Source organism: Linepithema humile, chromosome 4 (assembly GCF_040581485.1).
Source record: "Linepithema humile isolate Giens D197 chromosome 4, Lhum_UNIL_v1.0, whole genome shotgun sequence".
In the NCBI taxonomy this organism is placed as follows: Eukaryota; Metazoa; Arthropoda; class Insecta; order Hymenoptera; family Formicidae; genus Linepithema; species Linepithema humile.
Window position 1 is genome coordinate 1264414 of NC_090131.1, and position 21051 is coordinate 1285464.

Here is a 21051-nt window from a genome sequence, read left to right on the forward strand (position 1 = left end):
CATATATCTTTCTGTTTTAATAATTATAGTAATAAAAGTGATTCTCGAAACAACGCCTGGAGAAGAGGTGTGATACGAATAGTGAACGCCGTAGATTTCGCACAAAATTCAACGTGGATTCAAATCGCATCGGGCTATATCGTATTTGCAAGGATGTGGGGAAAGGAACATGTGACACGGTGGGGAAAACAGGTGAGATCCATTAGACTACCATTAATTTCTAAGTGAACAGGCTGCTGGGATAAACAGGGCGTATAGCGAAAAGCAACGGCTCATAGGCGTTGGCCACATTAAGAATAAACTTTTCATAGCGTCTGACTTGAATAAAGTCGCAGAATTCAACATCTCAGAGAAATGCGATCATGAACAAATAGGAGAGGAGAGACACTTAGAGATCAGTCATCTTCGGATTGCAAACTGGTGAGAGGGAAGATTCACAAAAGAGAAGACGGACAGAGAAGGAGAGAGAGAGAGAGAGAGACGATTCTTGCACGAGAAGAAGAGAGACAGAACGAAAAAAACAAAAACAAAGAGAACGAGCGAGAGAAAAAGAAAAAGAGAGAGAGAGAATTAAGAGTTACGACACAGAAATCTCCAACTTGATTTGTAGATACCAAAGATACCTGTGAGCCCAATGAAAAAAAATGTATAGAACGTAACAAGGCACGGTGGTTGCAATCTTCGCCGCAATTTTTCTCCGAGGCTGCTCCGAAGGGAAGCCCGTTAACTCCCGAGTCGCTCAAAGTACAGTGCTCGCTTCGCACTCGCGAAAGCGCGAAGAGTGCAACCAGCCGCGCGAGGTAATATATAATCAGGGTAAGAGTCCACCAACCCGGCAAGCCAAAAGATATATATGTCCACACGGCACATTTATTAAACATGATCGTTCTCACCGTCGATATAAAATCGTCGATGTACAGAAAGTGTATACAGGAGATAAAAAAAAAAAGAGAGATTATACCGATGTCGCGTATGTGAGTGTGCGTAAATGGATAACACGTGTATACCGCGTGCGTGTGTCCTACACGTTTTTTCTCGTTAAAAAAAGAGAGAAAAAAAAATTAAGAAAAATAAGAAGATGCTCCGAGAAAGAAGACTCGCGCGCTCGATGGAGATGATAGAGACATAGAGATGACGGCTTTAAAGCTCGCGTTATCGCCGCTACGCTAGGACATCGCCACGCCCCCGACATACACTTGTACTGAACACTCCGAGATGCACCCCTGCAGTGGGGACGGTGCGAAAGTGATCCGAATCGGCGCGAGAGAGATCTTGTTCATCGTCCGATGTGAAAATCTACGCGTGCGGCTACTTTTGCACCACGGTGTCCGTTTCGCACCGTCCCGCGCTCGCTATCTCTATGGTATCGATTAATGCTATGTAAAGCCGAATATCGGGAAAGTACAATCCCGATGTTTTAAAAAAGATGCACGCCCCAGCGTCCCTCGATCCCGAGACGCTAATCGGACCTCACTGACTTACAATTGTTGACTTGTGAAGATTTTTGCCCAACACTGACTGGCGCGTCCTTTCATTCGCGTTTCGAAAGCCGTCAGTCATTCCGCACCAGTGTCTCGGGAGTGAAGGAACGATTGTTTTACCGTGTAATTGCGCGCGACGTTCGTTTCTTTTTCCTTCGAACGATCTTTAAATTATCGTCAAGTTGTTACACCTTCTCGAACAATTACGTTATTAATACCAAGAACCGGATCAGGAATGTCCAATATGTAATGACAGGTACTTTTTACTGCAACTGCTATGACAAAATAGAACTATAAGATTAAACCAAGATACTTGCTACGTACGACACTATGCGATAATGCTACTGCATCCTGTACGGAAAGCGGTCGTGCGAGATGATTGTAGAATCGCGCGTTGAGAAAATAAAAAAAAGGAAATACTTGTTATGATTCGGGAGAAAAGAGCGTGAGGGGCGTTTTCTGGATCCGGAGAACAGTTGTCGGCTGTAATCGTATATGAAGAAAAAATTAAAAAAAAAAAATTAAAAAAAAAATTAAAAAAAAAAAAGATTGAATCCATTGCACGATCGCGAAATGGCAGGGCGAATGGAGGAAATTCCCTCCGTAAAACCACACGACATGCAAACCAGAATCAGAATTTCGCATACCCGTGGACATTAGGACCCGCGGAGCAGTAACAACGACCGCCTCGTGTTCGCGTTCTATAGCTATATTCCCATTAAAATAACAATATAAAAAACGTGGCAAGAAGAAAGAAATGAAATTGTCAAAAAACAGCACTTTGCGCGGCAGAATCAAGATCGACTTCACGAGAGGGTCGTTTTCTATCTTACTCATTCTTTTTCTCTTCTCTCGAGGCGCATTTTGTTACAAACGGTGGAAATAGCGGAAGCTCGTTATTGACATTGGCAGTGCAAAGTGTCGGGCTCGAGGGGAATAAAGATCTGTGGAACGGCGAGAAGCCGCCTCCGGTGAAGCCGATGCTCGATTCTCACAGTGTACCACTCTATTCGTTCGTCTCAAATGATTTTCACCAAACTACACTATCACAAAGATATATTAAAGGCCGTAAGCCAGTTTCGAGAAGAGTAAACACCGCCGACACCAAGTTAAGTCACAAGCCGCGAGAGCGCAACAAAGACGGCGTTTTAATGTATTCCACTTTCTCGACATTATTCCCGTTATCGGACTCTCCAAAACCAAATCCAAAATTAATGCACATACTTGGTATACTAAGATATTATCCGCCATACACGACGGAATTAGTGGTGGATTACTTTCGCGGTGTACGTTAGATTATTGACGATATTGTACTAAATGCAGTGGACGCTACGTGTGTCAGTGTGCGCGCGTTTCTTCCCCCAAATAATAAAGCAAAATGAGTCCTCTGCTCCGTCTTAGGAATTGATCCACGTATATTAAATTTCTAGAATAATCCCGCAGCTTGCATGTCACAATCCTTGAAGGAGGAAAATAAAATAGCATCCGTGAGTTCCAACGGATTCACGAGCGATCAGCGGCGGAATTTTACATATATTTACACAGAGATTGTAACATGCATGCGCGCAATAGATACCATATCAAAGAATCTACGACACCTACATCCGAATTAAGAGTTTAGAATATATAACATTGGATGGAATGTCCAATTACTTAATACTAATAAAAATATTTCTAGCAAAATATATAAATCATTCTTATAGGTATATATATGTATATATAAATATAACTGGATGTTTCTGACAATACCGACTTGTCGGTCTTCCTTTTCAAACACGCGAAACATTCTCAGCACGCTGATTTCAGTGTTGTAAAAATTCATTCTCTTGGTTTCACGATAAAACCTAGAAACGATCCAAATAGCGTATAACACGAGAACTTTATGACGCTGTGTATACAAAAGGGAACGTGGATCGTAAAATTTAGGAAACCGAGCAAAATATTCCGCGTTCGCGTCATTTTATAAGGCACTTGGTTGCACTGCTCTTTTTTATTGTCTTATGATCTTAGGCACTTCAAGAAACATCAGAAATGTATACGTACACTAAATAAAATTATATACTATTATCAAAATTAACATGATTACTGAAATTAGCCTTTCGCTGCCTGAATGTATCAAGAACTAGTGAATCATTACGCGAATTTAAGTACCGTTGTGTAAGTAACATTCAAATTTGTACAAAGTACGCGAAAAACGTTAAGTATTCTTTATCTGCTAGACAAACGTTGTAAACGACGTTTTGCCAAAATCTGCTTGGAATATAAAACGGAATGTTGTAGATTACAACGAATACTTGCTAAGAATGTACATAAGTTTATCAAAAGATAAGTCATATTGTCGTAACATCGGCGAATGTATACTTTCGCGCGCGAATAACAAATTCTTGTTTGTTCTCCGGCGGAGAATCGTCAGCGGAGATCACCTTCGCTCCCCTCAAGTGACATCCGAGGAAAAGATGCATGAGAGAAAAGGCTAGGGAAACCGAAACGACGCATCAGATCTGCGGATAAAACTGAGCAGGGTAATGCAAGCCCGGCGTCGCGGTCGGGGCTGGCGCGTGAAACGCCGCGGTTGGCGCGGGCCAAGTGGCGCGTTTCGCGGCGACGCTATTCGCCGCTGCGTCGCCGGGGAAAGCAGCGTCCCACGAGCGTTTCAGGCCCATTAACGCGGCTGGATTTAAGGCCGGAGCAGTGTGCATAATAGGCGTTAACAGCCCGTGCGGCGTCGGTGCCCGCAGGATAGGAATACGATGATGATGAGGAACGTTGAAGAACAAGAACGGCGCCGCTGCCGCCGCCTGAGACGCGGGTGGCGCGTGAAGAGCCGCGGCAGCCGCGAGAGATCCTACCGCGTAAGCGGCCGGGATCTGAGCCTGGGCCATCGGATTCGGCAGAGCGAGGGATTTGTTCGTGGCAGAGACTGCCGGGGTGTGGGTGGTTGAGGTGGGAGGCGGATTCGACGCCAGGGCCATTAACCAAAAGTCCTGATTCCTGATAGCCTGCGCTTGGGCGGCCTGTGCTTGAGCGGCCACCTGTGCCTGCGCCTGGGCAGCCTGCGCTTGGGCCTGTGCCTGCACCAGAGCGTGAATATCCCACAGAGGTGGCGGCGGCGGCGGCGGCGGTTGCGCGGTCGGCACCGGCACGGGCACCGGCGTCGGCGCAGGCGGATGTGTGAAGGTCGCGGGGGTCTGTGTGGTCAACGTACCGGGTGATAGCAGCGCCTTCGTCGACGGCGGTGTTACCGCACCTGTCAATACCAGATTCATGTCGTCGCCGCTGCACTGGAACACTTCGATGTACCGCTGCTTCTTGCCGTAGATCATGTATCGGTGGTGCCGTTGCGACGCGCAAGCGTAAGCCGATGCCTCGCTATCCATCTGGATGAACGCTTCACCGGAAGGTTGGCCCTGGCGTGAAAGGAAACACGGCATATATAAGCGATCTTTCGTTTTGCAAATCTGATCGGAGAATGAGTGTTGCATAAATTCTGTGATGCATACTTGAGCATTGTAAACCATATGAACACCCTGGTAAACGATATTTTTCGAATGTTCGCCCATAAATTCTAAAATATGTTCCACCAGCGCTTCATAAGGTAATCCACGAAGTCTAACGCAATCCTTGCGTGTTCCAGACGTGATAATGTGCTGAGGAAGCAAGGGTGGAAGTTGCGCGATTGGTGGCGGCGGTAATATTACTTGTTTCGGATCGGTCGCTCTATTCAAGACCTGTAATAAAAAATCAGAATGTGAATAAAAACCCAACGCTTCTTATCGTCAAGATATTCATGCGTACCTGTTGCACTTCCGCGGTGGTACTTCGAAAAAGTTCTATGTATCGGCTGCCGATGCAGTCCCTGTGCTTGCTCAAAGCCTTCACGGCATCTTCCTCCTTCGCGAATAATACGAAAGCATCACCTGTCGCTCTGCCATCGGGCTTCTTTACGAACAACACTCCATCCTCGCCATCCAACACTTGGCATGGTTTTTGTCCATTTTGAAAAAATTCGAGCTATGGAGAAATTAGCAACAGTGTATACGATAACAAAAATAATGAGGAATATATAATTGAGAAGCATTATAGTAACTTGCATATAGAACTTGAAATGATTAAAATGGCTATGTACCACTTGTTTAGCAACACAATCATACGGCAAGCCCCTCATTCTAACGATGACTTGAGCCCCGCGTGACAGAAAAGCGTGCGCCTCCCCGCTCGTACCACCAGCAACGCCAACAAAATCCTCGCCGGAGGCTTTGTAAACCTCTATGTATCGTGTACCCATGTGATGCTTATGTCGCTTCAGCGCCATGTCTCTATGTTCTTTATTAATAAACCGTACCAACGCCTCGCCGTTACGCCTTCCCATAGGACTTAAACAAAGAGCTACACCACCCCTAAAAAAGTTATTACACCATTGTTAGCGTATTGTTGCGCAGCGATCAGCTCCTATTTGTAATTACAAAACGGTCGTTAGAGAATTTCGGAAAGATAACGAATTATTAGGAAACACTCTGCGAAAGTTCTAACTTTCAGAATCACAGTTAGATGCAACATATAAGATCCACGACTCCAGATAATGCTTATCATTATGTACAGTAGCTATAAGCGAGTAGGAAAGTTTCCTGAAATCGCATTTGTTATATCATGTAAGGAGAAACTCAAACGACAGACCGAGTTTTGTGCATCTAAGTGCATTACAGGGATACGTCTATCTCATTTACCTGCTTTACACAGATCCATGTGGCTTGTGCATAAATACCAAAAGATAGTTAGAGGACAATTAATATATTTCTTCGAAATTCCGTTAGTTGTATTCGGTTTTTGCTTTTGTAAATCTCACGAGGATTACTTACTTGGCAACATTTAATCCACGAAAAAACTTTGCGATGTCCTGGTCAGAGGATTGCCAAGGAAGACCACGAGCTCTTACTACACAATCATTGTCTACCTCTTCGTCCTTAGAGCTGAAGACAATAATTATTTGTATTACCATTTGATCAAATAACTCAGAAACAAATATATACATATAAAATCTTCAAACTTACCATATGCCAGGTTCTAAAATAATGTTAACCACTTCTGGATTTTTAAAAATGTGACCTGAAAGTATACAAACACATATTTAATTACATATTAATTAATTACATTATAATGAGTTGAATGCATTAATTAATTCAACATTAAAGATTAATTAATATACTCAAACAAGAGAAATGCAATACATATATTTGTAAAGTTGTCTTTTATATATGCTATACTTTCTACTGTAAGAATAATAAAATAAAATCACATAAATAAATGAAAAAAAAAAATGCACTCAGAACTTGGAGCAAAAAGAAAAATTGTGAAAAGTATAGAAAGTACAGTTGAAAAACAGACCACGTGATATTTAACCTCGACAATCGATAAAACGCTAGATATATATCTTACTGATTTATCGATAATCAATTTACACTCGGACTTATTTGCAAAGAGATAAATTTTCGAGCAATCTTTCTATCGTCGATGCACTTTCATCAAATCGTCGATTGAAAACAAGCTATGACACGTTAGAGAAGCGTGGTCTGTTTACGAAACAACATGTGCAAACACACAGGCGTGCATATTGCGCTGCACACCACCATAAACCATCTGCTTATTTCCTCGAGGGTCTATGCTCTTTCTATTAACTGTACTGCCTACACTTTTCCTCTTTTTTTTCTTTATTCCCCATTTGACATAAAATTTGCAGTCGTTTCATCTGAAATTAAAAAAATGTAAGAAAATGCACACGTTAAAATTACTATTATATAAAAATCTAGTAATTGATATAAAAATTCTTTTATACGATAATTTGTTTGAATTGAGAATTGCGCAGATCACCGTTTTATTAAATAAACGCGCAGAAAATTAAAAAGTTTTACAAAAAAAAGAAATTCGGAATGTTCTGCAAACATCAGTTTCCGGTTCCGACGACAATGTGTAAATATCTTCTAAACTTGCGCTTATGCGTTTCCTCTGTAATCCTATATCTGCCAGTTTGTCTCTGATTTCTCATACCTGCACGAAATGACTTTTCGATTCGCGGACTCGGCAAAACGTGCGCTGTCGACAAGTAGAAATTCTTTTTAAAGAACGTGTGCACAGAATCGATCACCGTTCGTTCATTTGCTGAATATGTTTGCGTTACTTTTTCAGTTTAAAAAGCAAAGCTAGTAAAAAATAAAGTGTCAAGTTCGAGAGATTAAATAATAAGAACAGAAAATAACTGCTTGTTTGAAAAGAAAGAAAAATAATAGAAATATTGCTCGCCAGATGTATTTTGTGATATTGTAAATATAATATTTATATCTAAATATATATCTAAATATGTCTATCTTTGAATATTATCTTTGAATATTATATGTCTGTCTTTGAATATCTTGAATATTCTGTTTGCAATTGTCATCAGAAGCTACCTGTTTTACTGATAAATTAAATTTTACTGATTATTTTCCAGATTATTTCCTGATTATTTCCTGATTATTATTATCATATGATAAAATCGCGACAATCAAAATAAAAATTACAAATTTAATTTTTTGAATGCTATAACTTCAGTATTAATCAATATAGTTATCATTACTATTGAACGCACAAAGTTCCATTAATATGATAGATTAAAAGATACGCGGTGTCAAAAGTGCAACGCGTTTTTTCTCGCATATATATTATCGCGATAGCATGCGGTACGCGTGTGCATTAGTTATTAACTTCGCAGATTGAGCGTCACTGTGATAAGAGAGTCGTAATACGCTCGTGGCACTGCTTAGAATGCTGCATAGCTTGACCCGTGTTTGCTTGAATGCAACTAGGAGAAAAAATGTAACAATGGTGCAACAATCGAATGTCACTAATCAAAAACAGTTTAATTGTCAATCTGGAAATCGTCGAGAATAAGAATAAATTGTCTCAATAATTGATATACCAAACACAAGATTTGTTCCTTAAAGAGAAATGAAGCATACAATGCTTTCCAACTGATACACGAAGCTTCTTTAATGAGCAATTGAGGAAAGTAATTCTTCAAGAGCGACTTAATCACCGGCGCAATCGCAACTACCAAGGCCGAGTCGGTCATAAACATACTGCAAATTATTTGGAGAAATGCGTGCGCAACGACCGTGCATATATAATATATGCGCGCACGTAGCTTGTGCAAAGTTCTTATCGCACGAACGTGAAGTTAAAGGTAGAAAAAAGAAACAAACATGCCACTCAAGATATCTCGAGATCAAAACATAAACGCCTTTTCCATTCACTTCCTAATTCTGAAAAAAATTGATAATTTTTCACGATTAGGTAAGATGGATCAATCAAATTTCTGGTTTCCTTTTCCTCCTAAAATATCTAGAGAAATGATAGTGCATTTCTTCTACATTTCTCACTGCAGCTATAGAACTGATATTTATTGGCTTACCATCCTTGATCATCCTTTGTATCACGTTGACCATGTCCTGTATCTCTTTGACGTGAAAATCATTGTCGATATCTGGCGGCAATCCGAAATCTGATTTTCAACGGTCAAGGAGATAAAATCAATTGATATTGCTGGTGCACAATTATATTCGTCCGCGCTTTCAAGAAGCTTGCAATAAAGACGAAGTTAGACCTCTCCACAAACTGCTTCTTGCGACCTTTGCGCCAAGTGCTGAGTCAAATTTACCAGTGACGGGAATCGTGCGAGGCTTTCACGGAATTTTACGCGTTCTTTTCTTATCTGCATTAGTAATATTCCAAATACGTTGTGAAAAGCACAGTAAAAGGAAGTAATGACTAATCGAAGCTTCCCAAGAAAACCAGATATAAAAGGCTTGTGTAATAAAAAAAAAAGAAGAAAATACTGTAAAACATATAAGATTTAAAAAAATAGAATATAAATTTTTTCGATTACACACAAATGACATCAATGCCACTCCTCACATGACCCTAGAGACCTTATATGACGATAATGAAAGATTAAATAGTAATAGCATATAGAAAACAATTTTATTCTGGCGGAACAAACTTCCTGACAAATAAAATTCCAATTAGAAACCTTACCCAGACGAGTGGAAAAAACAGCGGCTTGTGCTATGCAGTTGAGCAAACAATCTTACAACAATACAGCTTACGAGAACGCGGAGCGTCGAGTACCCTATAGTTTACGAGCTATAAATGAGGGAGTGCTTCAATAATGACCAAGTAATAAGTACAAGCGTTATGTATGGTGGAATCACGCAGATTAGCGTCGACTGCTTAGCCAAAAACTAGAAATCGAAGAAATCTACGAAAACTGCGCGCATAAAATAAGAATATGTGTATATATTATTATTATTACTATCATTATTATTTTTAGTTTTGTACACACATATATACACGAGACTCTTGCTCATCACTGGCCTGTTGGCCATATCTTCAGCGCAGGGCTGACCTTTAAACTGTGTCCAGATAAGACGGCATCGCCTAGCAGAGACTTTCTTCAAGTCATCTGGTCGTTATTGATTGTACAAATTATGAAATTCCTTTTACTCTTTCTCTACGATTCTCTTTTACGAAAATGTGCTCTATTATACGAGAAGAATTATGGAAACAATATCTCACATTCCAATTTTAAGAAAGTTTGAAAGAATCTCTGACATATGTAAATTCCTGTCGACGTTTTTTAAAGTGAAATCGGAAACATTGAATGTTCTACTGCGCACTTTTGTCTAGAAATAATACTAAAATAACTAAAATTAGACCACGTTTCTACCTCAATATTAAAAAAAAATATGGTTCTAAAAATCGAATAATGCTGCTGATTCCGTTCTCTCTTTTTATGAAATTGCAAACATTATCGCGGTACACACAAAAGTTGTTGACAAATTAATAAATATATCATGCGTAAATTTAATAATACATTCGTCCTTATCAGTGTCGCTCGGAAAGTGACACGTGAAATAATACTTTCGAAATTCTTACAGAGATAGGAGTGATGGAGGAACACCAACGACGTTTCGTTGGAGCGGCTTCAATAACTAGATAAATAGAGATAACAAAATTGATGTGGGTATACTAATCCATCAATATCAGAAGTTTCCGTTAGCATTTTTGATAGAACAGCCAGCTTGTAAATAGAAACATTAATAGAACATTGATAGAACATTATCGGAACATTAATAAAATATGAATAGTGAAAAGATTTACAGATTCCTGCGTAAAAAATTTTTGCCTTAAAATAAATTGTTAACTTTCCGTTTGCAGACATCACACATTCACAAACGTGTGTTCCCGAGAAATATATAGAAAACCAAAGTCGTGGACAGGTCAATCTCAACGATACTTATTGAACAGGTGAGCGATGAGTCGTCGATCGATATGCATGTATGCACATTCGTGCACATATGTCTCAGCCGACGCAGGTGGTCTCGTTTTATTGGCGCAGATAAATACAACATGATACAACGTTAGATAAAAGGTAGACCGATACCGCGTAAGCAGCGGTGAATCCGAAGACGGATTTATAGCGCGAGATAGTTTCTTCTCGCGTCCGAAATGACATTATTCATGGCTCTGCGCCAGGAAATCTCAACTTCACGTTTCGAATCAAATTCAAATCTCCATTACAAATCAAAATATACTCGGCATATCAAGTAGAACGCTCCGACGTTGTTATAAAACAAGAGCGAGATGGGTCGAGCAAGCGAATCGTCTCATTATTCAGCTGTTAGGATGCAAAAGCCTTGAAATAAATATTATCTACAGGGTATTCGATAAATCATATGTAAAAAAGGTGATGGCGCGATATCAGGTGCCACTTTTATAATAAATAAAAATTAAGAGAGACACCGATGAATTTAACTATAAAGTTATTAAATTTTTTTTCTACCGTATTAAGCTGAAAGAATGTCGGCAGATAAGAGAATCTTACTTTTCAAATAACTCCCAGAGTGTAATTAACGTCCAGATGTTTCGACGGTCTTTTAATCTAAAGCAGAGGCAAACACAGAACAAAACGTACCTGCAACTTAAATAAGCACCGTTAAAATGCGCACGTTGACAAGCCCACGGAGATTCTGCGACTACGTGTATGAAGAAAGACGCTGCGACTACCACAGACTGATACTTTGTGTCCTTTTTTTTTATCTCTTTAATCCGATCTTCGCTTCAGACGATCCGATTTCTCCGTAGTGAGATTTCGACGAGGACAGCCGATAACTTGTAGTCTACGGATGGAGCGTGGCAGCGACGCGGCACTTGTATTCGTGCTCCGTACGACCGCAGGAACTACTGACTCCGATCGGAACGACCGGCGCCGTTGTCGGGGATCGCATCGAGTGCCGTCTGACGGCCACGCGAGCTCCTAACGTAGAAATTCACATATGGTACAGCACAACGGACAAGTTTCCTCGCTAGACGTGCCCATGTCGGTGTTACGCCAGTTAAGATCGACCACAAAAGACTGTAATACCACTCTGCGGTGAATGTTGCTACCGATACATATCATCGGCGAAGACGTGTCACTATTAGCGTACAACAATATCAATTACCGAGATCGTTTGATTATGATTCATAGCACATTTCAAATCGCCTGTCGCTAATTAATCGTTCTGTAATCGACTTTTTCCTAACAAAAATTTCAAGGAATTAATTAAATCGTAAACGATTAAAAATGAAGACTCTTTCGAGAATCGTTGTTTACCGAAAGAAATGAAATTCTAAAACTGCAGCTTTCAAGCTAAAGAAATCATGACAATCAAAATTGCCAATAAGCTGCTCTATTCCTACACCTGATATTCTAGACCACAATGCCAGAGATAAAAAAAACTGTATTAAAAATAATAATGAAATAATAACACTGCTATTATTTAGCCAGTCACATGCAGTGGCACTGATGTCATATATCCTTTTTGCAAACCAAAAGCGGGACAAAAGAGAAATATACGTAGAAAGAAATAAAATAAAAATAACAGAGTCACCTCGGCAGTTGACAGCAATTTTTGCGTAAAAGGATACATTGCAGCATCTCTTGCACTCCGAGGGTCGACAGTTCTCCGTGAGACGAATAGCATTCCACGAAATCCTTTCGCAAATCGTAGAAGTAGTTGTAGTGTTCTGGTAGTTCGATATCCTTGTTACAGGCCTCTGGGTGTAGACACTGTCTCATCGGTGCCTGGCCGTCGACGACAAATCGTGGCTTAACACCGGACGCTACAATCGTAGCCATATCGGACATAGAAGTCCACCAGTTCTCAAACTTGAAACAAAAATAGTGCGATAGTAGTGCGGTTTCTTCAAGTTTTCGTTATTACACGCGAGCATTGTCGACAAATAAATAAAAAAAAAAAAACCATGTTATCAGTGAAAAATACACTCTTCACAAATAACAGTTTATAAATTTTGTAATAAGTTTCTTCTAAACGCAATATAATAAACATTTCGAGTTAAAAATCCTGATTTTTCTCGCAAATGTGATAAGCACCTTTTCGATAGCTTGCTGGAGAGGAATTCCATATTCACGAAGGGTTCGTTCGGTCAAGGCTGGAGCGTGCGCTAGCGCTGCCTCGTTAACGATCCCGCTACTTCCGGCAATCGCCGGGTTGTCGTTGCCAGGAGTGCAACTCTCCTCCATTACCATCGGTCGCACGATATACTGTTGCCTGCCTAGCACCTGTAAGAACAAGTACATCGTGAGGAGGATCCCGCAAAAACTTGGCGAGCTGTTGCTATATGCTGTAGGACATATCAATTATTTTCCTCGCGCAAAAAATGCAACTTAATTTTATTCTAATGTCAAACGAAACTGCATATGCAAATCTAATGGAAGAAATATTTTTACTTCCCTTTATCAAAGTCAGCTATGCGTAATTTTAATAAACATTCCAAAATGCTTGTTCGCAAAACATTGAAATATTTTTCTCTACAAATAAAAGAATCTGAAAGATTTTGTTTGTTAAAAAATATAAACAGATGTACTACAATTTTACACATAAATATCGTATATTATAAATTATTTCGATCTATCTTGGCAGCAGTAACATTTGTGAGTCTTTTAATAAAAGTGAAAAATTTTTAATTGAAATATCTAAAACGCATTCTGTTTCATATTCTTATTTTAATCGTATATTTAAAACCCGTTCTTTTTGCAGTGTGTTCATTATTTGTTACTTCTCATATTGCAATACTTGTTTCTTATATTTATAATTAACGTTACAGATCTGTATTTTTTTAAATTAAAACAGAATCAAGTAGTCGAGTCTACGTCAAGTGCGGTCAAGGTCACAAGTCTTGCATCTTGAACTTGAGCAATGCGTTTCCTTGTGCATCGATAATGCCTCGCGATTAGCAGCATTAACGCGAAAATGCGCCTGCAGCAAGAGCGGCGCATTTCCGTCAGTTGTAGGATTGCATATCAAAAGGGGCGTTTAAAAATGCATCGATGCTTCGCGTGATGATATAAAACGTATGATACGGTTGCTTATAAGATCAAGATATATTTCAGATTTTTTTCCACTATGATTGAAATTAAACTCAGAAAAAGACAAAGAAAATCGCAAATTGCTTTAGAACAATAATTCCTTAAAATGCTATAAGAATTTTGCATCTTATATTATTGCAGCTAAACATAATAATAGGCAAAAATGAAAAACAAATCGATATAGCTCAGTTCATTATTTTCAAAACTTGGAAAGATTAAGCCACGTGTTACTTTTATAGTTTTACTTGACTTGGAAAGAAAGAAGACTCTCCAAGTTTTGAAAGAAGCAATTCTCCACGCGTATAAATTATGATAAACCAAACTGACGAAAAGTTTGAACAAGGCGCGTTTTAATTATGTCACCGTTTAAAACGAAGCTTAATGTAAAAGTGACGAACAAAGTACGAAAGCCCCTCGACCTTGCTAAGCCCGCATATCTTTTATGCAGGTACACATACACATAAGTACAACATCAGCATGAATACATACACGAACGATAGTAAGTATATCGCGTGTTGCGACTTCAGCAAGCGCTGTATTCAGTAAGTGATATACGCAATCGCGCCATTATTACAATCAATTAATAACAATACTAATGTTTCAAGAGATTGCAATGAGCGAAGCGTGACTATTGTTCACGCAATAATCGATAAAAAGATTTATTGCAAGTTTTCGCACGTATAAAATATTTTTAAACACTTATTTATATTTTGTATACTTTATACACGTCTTTGGATACTTTATGAAAATGATCGGCCGTGTGCGGCCTCTAGAAAAAAATCCCAAACATATTCAGATATTATAAAGTTCGAATGTCATCGCAATCCGGTTTTAACGTTTCATGTACGTCAACTGTCCTTAAAAAAAGAATCCTTAAGGATTATGATGTTTTGAATTGGTAGTTAATCGATCTAACTTCCTATTACTTAACAAAAACGATAGATTTTTTAAATAAAAACTTATTTTATCAAATTTTTTCCCTTACAATATTTAAAAAATGCAGAAATATAAAATAAGAAAATGTCAAGTCATAGTAAAATGCGATAGTGACATTTCTTTGAATATTTATCGTTCACATTTATTCGAGTCATTTGGATAATGTAATCATTTGAATATCTACAACCCGCTTTAAAGTCTAATTAACAAATACCTTGAATGTGTAATAATTTCGAGAAATTAAACACATGAAATCAGGCATCCGTTTGAATTTGTAAAAGATACAAGTAATAGAATATTTATAGCTTGATTCGCGCTATGCTCGCGACGTCAACTTCGCATCCGCGCAAGAAACTTAATAGGCAGGTTCTTTGACGCACGGGGTTAACGGATCAAGGTGGTTCTGCCGGAGGCGATTCATCATGCCGCGAGCTCGGATCAGCGTCTTCGAATCATGCCGCGTGTCGATGAAAAGCTGTGGCGTAATCCATGAGAGAGAGGGATCTCCCCGACCATTACGTAAATAATATAAGTCGTTCTTTCGACTGGCCTTCGTCGCGCAAGAAAACCTTTTATGCGCGCAATAGGAATAATACCCGAAAAAAGCCCGCTGTTCGCGAAAACGTGTGTTTACTTCAAACTGCATTATACGGGGAAAAAAAGGTCTTCAAAATTCTCATGTGGCAATCAGTCAAACAAACATTTCAAAGCGAATCTTGAAAGCACGCAAAACCAATTGATTTGCTTGCAACAAAAGTTGAAAAGGATTGAATAAGAGTTTCTTTAAATTTGCCAATATCCTACATTTTTATTAACAATAGACATTCCTATTTTCTGTGAAATAGATTTCTAAATTTTATGAATTCATATCTTGTTACAAAATTTACAATTCATAATTTAACAAAATTGACCTAAAAAGAAATGCTGATATTCATTATCATGTCTAATCTAAAATATGCAAATATTACGAAATATTCAGCTCATTCGACATGAAATATCTGCAAACTACTATGTAAAAAAGCGAAGCTACCGAAGGTTGAAGGTTCAACGGACGAAATAATATTCTGTAAAACTTTTATTCTCGCAATCATACACGAAACAGTGTGTAAACTACGATGCGGAAAAAATAAAATAGAGAAGAAAAAAAGATGAGAAGAAATCGGTGGTGGCAAGAGTGCAGGCAACATATTCTTTTTCTTTTTGACAGGATGTTGCAACTGTATAAAGCGCCGTGTACATACAAGGCCGAAACAAACTTATGTACATGCGACGTTCTCATAAATTGTAAATGCGCCGGTCAAGCGCACACGTCGACAGGATTACAGTGGGGGAATAGCAGGTCAAAGGTTCTGCTTCAAGAAGTGGCAAGTACGTACTTCTCCAAGAGTCAAGAGAACCAGCAAGGAACAAAAAGATAAATGAGATTGCAAATGTGACGTGAGTAAACGTAACACGTTATGTAACGTTATGTCGACGCAGGAGTCATACAGGAGCTCGGTGTTGTATCCTGCAGAAAATGATAAGACGCAAGCGGTTATCATTGTGCAAATTAATCGCAAATTAATTAATCAAAATAATTGATAAAAATTAACAACAATCACTTTCAAAGTTTAACAACTGCTAAATTTTTTGTAGATTAGATAAGATTTGTGGAAGGGATTTCCATCATTCTCGTATCGGATTCTTAATATTTGATTGCGTGTCTTAGTGCTGGCAGTCGGCGCAATCCTGATTCGCAGCCAGCAACCATAGTGGCAGGCCCAGATCGGGTGGGAGAGATCATCGCCAGCGAAGGAGGGAAGAGAGAAAAGAGTTAAGATGGTGGACCGGAATGGGGCGGTCGCGAAGCGAGCTCGGAGCTCGTATTCACGAGCGGAATGTTGGTTACAGAAAGTTACGGGCGAGATGAGAATTCGATGCAAATTCGTGTGGAAGCAATTCATGAACCGCACACTATCAATGGACGAACATTTAAGTATCGCATAATCCTAACCGTTCGTTGAAAAAAATAAGTCGTTATTCTTATCCACGTGTGCATATGTAAAAATCCACACATGTATAATTAAGCGACGCTTGTTTCATGAGAAATGGCACAAATATGCTCGTCTACACGCTTGACTCGCGATTTCTAATGCCTCGTTTAACGGAGGAAAACGTGCATTCGACAAACATAGCCTTTGGGAGTCATTTAAATATTAGAAATCGTGAGCTGGGTGCTTATTTTTGCTTGAGCGAAGACTCGGGGGCTCTCAGAGGGCATACATTGTGCTTCGCATAATTCACGGCGCTTTCAAATCAGCGATTTCAATTTATAAATGGACGTACTTCTCGCTTTGCGTCCCTGAACGACGGCGTGTGCTTCGGGATAGCCGCAGCCTTGTTACTGCCAGCATAAGTCAACGTCCTCTCGCTTCTCACGAGAGAATGCTCCGGCAAATCTGCGACGGGATCGCCAACGCAATATACCTAGTCAAGCATCAACTACGGAACGCCAGGTTCACCGCAAGAGTTATGAAATTGGTACCAGAGTAAACCATTTACTGTCACCTAAAAAGAATGGCTTGAATGATTCCCGATCGTGAAATGTATTTTATAAATAATAACATATCTGCGGACTTGCAATTCTCTTTTGTAATTAATTCAATTCGTGAAGAATCTAACTTGAGAAAGAGCTGTGTAACTTTTTATTTAACATATACAATTCTGATTTATTAATCATTTATCGTGAATCTTTCAAAAATCTGCTGTCCAGATAAATCTTTTTCAATTCCTTCAATTTCTTTATTAACTTCTTTCAAAGATACAATATGATGAATGTGTAAAATTGATCTGTTATCTAAGAAACACTTGAGATTGTGGAAGCTTTATTCGTTAGTTTTGCAGTATCTGATAAATTTAGTATATACTACTGCGAAATTGTGAAACGAGATAGACAATCTGACGATGTACGTATGTATGTGTTCAGTTGGTCGCATGAGTTATTTATAATTTCAAATACATTTGGCATCGAATAACTCGTCAATTGCGCACCAAAAGAGATATCTAAATCTTCTGGAATAAAGTAACCTAAGTTATTTTTTTTTTAGATACAACTACTTTTCATATAAAATTATGTATCAAGTAATACAAATGTATCTGAATTTTAATCGCCAATAAACATGGAAATGAAAAAGTAGATTGAAAAACGTTGCCAATCATGTAAATTGACAATTTATACCTACATTATTCCTTCTAATAAATATTACATTAGTTCCAATAAATATTAAACTCTGTATTAATTATATTCTTATTAAATTGCAATGAAGATAATGCGCTTTTCTATTTATTTTGAGAAACCTAAGAGATCTGTCGCTTGGTGAATGGAAAGATACTATATTAGAAGATACTGCGAAACCGAGCCATGAATTTTTGAGGCGAGGCGTTACATCAGACGTCGCTATCTAACGCGATATCATCGGCAGCGGCAGCGGCGCCGCTTATCGTTCGATTTCCTCTCAATAGCACGTCTCGCGAGAGGAGCGAGAGGAACACGCTCGCGGCCGTTGTCCCCGATCGGGGCGCACCATTCGAGATTATAGCCAGGCAGGTATGTGACTCGGGGGAAAAAGGAAACGGCCGACCAGATGGAACCCGGGTGCACTCGTGCAAGACACGATTCGCAACAAAGAATAAAGAAAACTAGGCGCACCTGTTGCCCGCGATGCGGGCACACGCCGCGCGCTAGATTTCTCAAAATAAGAGAGAGAGAGAGAGAGAGAGAGAGAGAGAGAGAGAGAGAACCGTCATAGTGCGAAATTAACCTAATTGCGGAAGAATAAAAATATCTCACATATATACTGTCTCACGCAAGTACAGCTATAAGATTTAATTCTATATATTAATTCCATACTTATTATCGTAATTATTACATAGCCTCAAGTTTTTCAAAAGAAAGAAAACATTTTAAATAGTGTTCACATAAGTGTTCCATGCGTTCCATTGGATTTAAAAATTCAGGCTGTAGCAGCTCTGAAATATTTTAATTCACTACTGCAGAAAATTTAAAGAGAAATAATAGAAGAATTTATCAGGATAATAGTAAGATTTTGAACATCGCATTGGATGAATAAATCTAGCGACTTAATGTACATCAGATTGTACGAAGTGAACACTAGATTAGACTTTCTAATTACTCGTTCCACTTTAATGTTCTATTTTTACATTGCTTTGCTAAATTATAAAGAAGACGTTGAGGCAAAATTGCGCGGAACGTGTAAGATGTCTCAATCTGTGAAAGGGAAGAATATCGCAAGCACTTTTACGCAAGATCACCCACAAACATCCTAGCCATAAACCTAGCCGTAAATCTAGTCGTAAACATTTTTATTTTCGACCCAAGTTTCACACGTTAACGAGAGGATTAAACTAAAGTTCTAAAAATCCAAAAACTTGTAATCCAGAAAAAAAAGTATAATAATTCGACATTCATACAGAATAATAATTTAGAATTAATACAGCAGAGATTCTTCTTCAAATTGCTGATTTGAGTTTCAACGATATCGTTGCCACGTGACAGATGAGGATCGATGAATCGGATCCGGATAGAAAGTCAGCCAGAAAGAAGGAAAGAAAATAAAATTAAAAAAAAAAGGAGAGGAGAACGAACGGCGCCAAGCGCATAACCCGGTGAACACGCCGGCACAAGGCTGGAGGTAATGGACGACCTTTCGAGGGCGCGATGCTCCGCCTCCGTCGGATAATTCGAGAAACAATGGCAGCCGACGACGACACGCACCGGCATGACCGCGCGCAAGCGTCTCGCGAGGAAAGACCGGCTTCCGCGAGAACGGAAGCCGCACTTTGCGTGATGCGGCTTCGCGAATTTGCGGCGACGTCACGTGAAATTTGTTTCACCTGACGGGACGTGATATTCTTTTTTACATCTGGTTGTATGCAAATGCAGGCATAATGTCAACTCTGACTCAGCTATATTTATTCTTTTATTATTTTATTATTATTCATTCAGCGCATATGCAAATTTGTTTTCAAATTTTTCTTCCAAGATATCGTGAATGTTTTAAAAAATCATTAAAACCAGGAATTAGCTTTACTAAAATTTGTTTCGTCACTTCCTAATTTTAATTTTACCTTTAATTTAATTAAGAAAATTTTTTACTTCAGAATCTTCCAACCATTAAATTTTATGTGAACTATAAGAAAAATATTGAAACAACTTAACGAAGCACTTTGCCTTTCACAAAAATCTTTTGCGGCAATCGAGAACCGACGGTGTTAATGAGTTTTATTGGAAAATAAATGCGTCCTGTGTTGAAAGCAAGATGCTGAATTCTAAGAAGAATAACACAAACTACCTGCATCAAGAATTCAAAGTAAAGAAAAAAATGACTAAAATTATTAAGAATCCCATCAACACCATTGTGTAGCTTGAAAATTTTGTGGACAAAGAAGTGACATCAAAATCAAGAAAGCCAGTAATAAAATTTCAGACAATTTAACGTTAAACAAATAATTTTTAAATAAATGAAACTATTACCATTTGAGAAAACAAGTTTAGACTTTAAAAAATTCATTATTCATTTAATTTATATCTATCTTACTAATGTCAAATAGTTTTCAGGACTTTAATAATATTGTAATTTAATTCTGATTTATTAATTATTTCTTCTATTTTTTAAATAAAATTACTCTAATGTGTTTTATAAAATTATACTCTATTATACTAGTCTCATAAAATAGCCTCTAAAACTAGTCTCATAAATTATTTGTTCGGCATACTTTGCATTCATTTCCTTGTTTTCGTCAGAAACACGTTTACTTGCTTACTCATTTAAATGCATTAATCAATCGCATAATATATCAAGCGAGAAGCTTTAAAACAGTTGTATAAAATTATTATTAGTTCTACTACAAACAAGACATTAAACTATTTGAAAATTCTATTAACTCGAAATAATAAGATTAAATCTTAATTACACTTTTCATCATCTTCGTCTTTCTTATCAAGGGATTCCGAAACAACGACAAAAAAACCCAACTTTTTATAGTCACAACTGCCATCCGTAGGTGCAATGCGCGACGATAATCGCGATTTATTTTTCAATCATGATTTTTTGTTTACATCTCGTGTCGACGAGACCAAGAAGTGCAAAGTTTTAAAAAACTCGCTAATCGCGA

General features: G+C 38.5%; 1 protein-coding gene across 3 annotated transcripts in view; it reads right to left on the minus strand.

Annotated features, from left to right (window-relative positions):
• The window catches only part of fus (fusilli), a 31628-nt gene that overhangs the window by 4629 nt on the left and 5948 nt on the right, over positions 1–21051 (minus strand). For 2 of the 3 annotated variants that reach the window (XM_012379553.2, XM_012379552.2), the window contains exons 2-10: positions 12946–13134; positions 12480–12720; positions 8923–9012; positions 6530–6584; positions 6338–6448; positions 5608–5878; positions 5277–5492; positions 4982–5209; positions 4687–4888 (exon numbers count right to left, since the gene is read on the minus strand). In XM_012379553.2, coding sequence (XP_012234976.2) covers positions 4687–4888; positions 4982–5209; positions 5277–5492; positions 5608–5878; positions 6338–6448; positions 6530–6584; positions 8923–9012; positions 12480–12720; positions 12946–13134 — 1603 coding nt within the window. Of the gene's footprint in view, positions 1–850; positions 4889–4981; positions 5210–5276; positions 5493–5607; positions 5879–6337; positions 6449–6529; positions 6585–8922; positions 9013–12479; positions 12721–12945; positions 13135–21051 lie in introns of those variants that run through there. The other variant, XM_067354016.1, reaches the window with a different exon arrangement.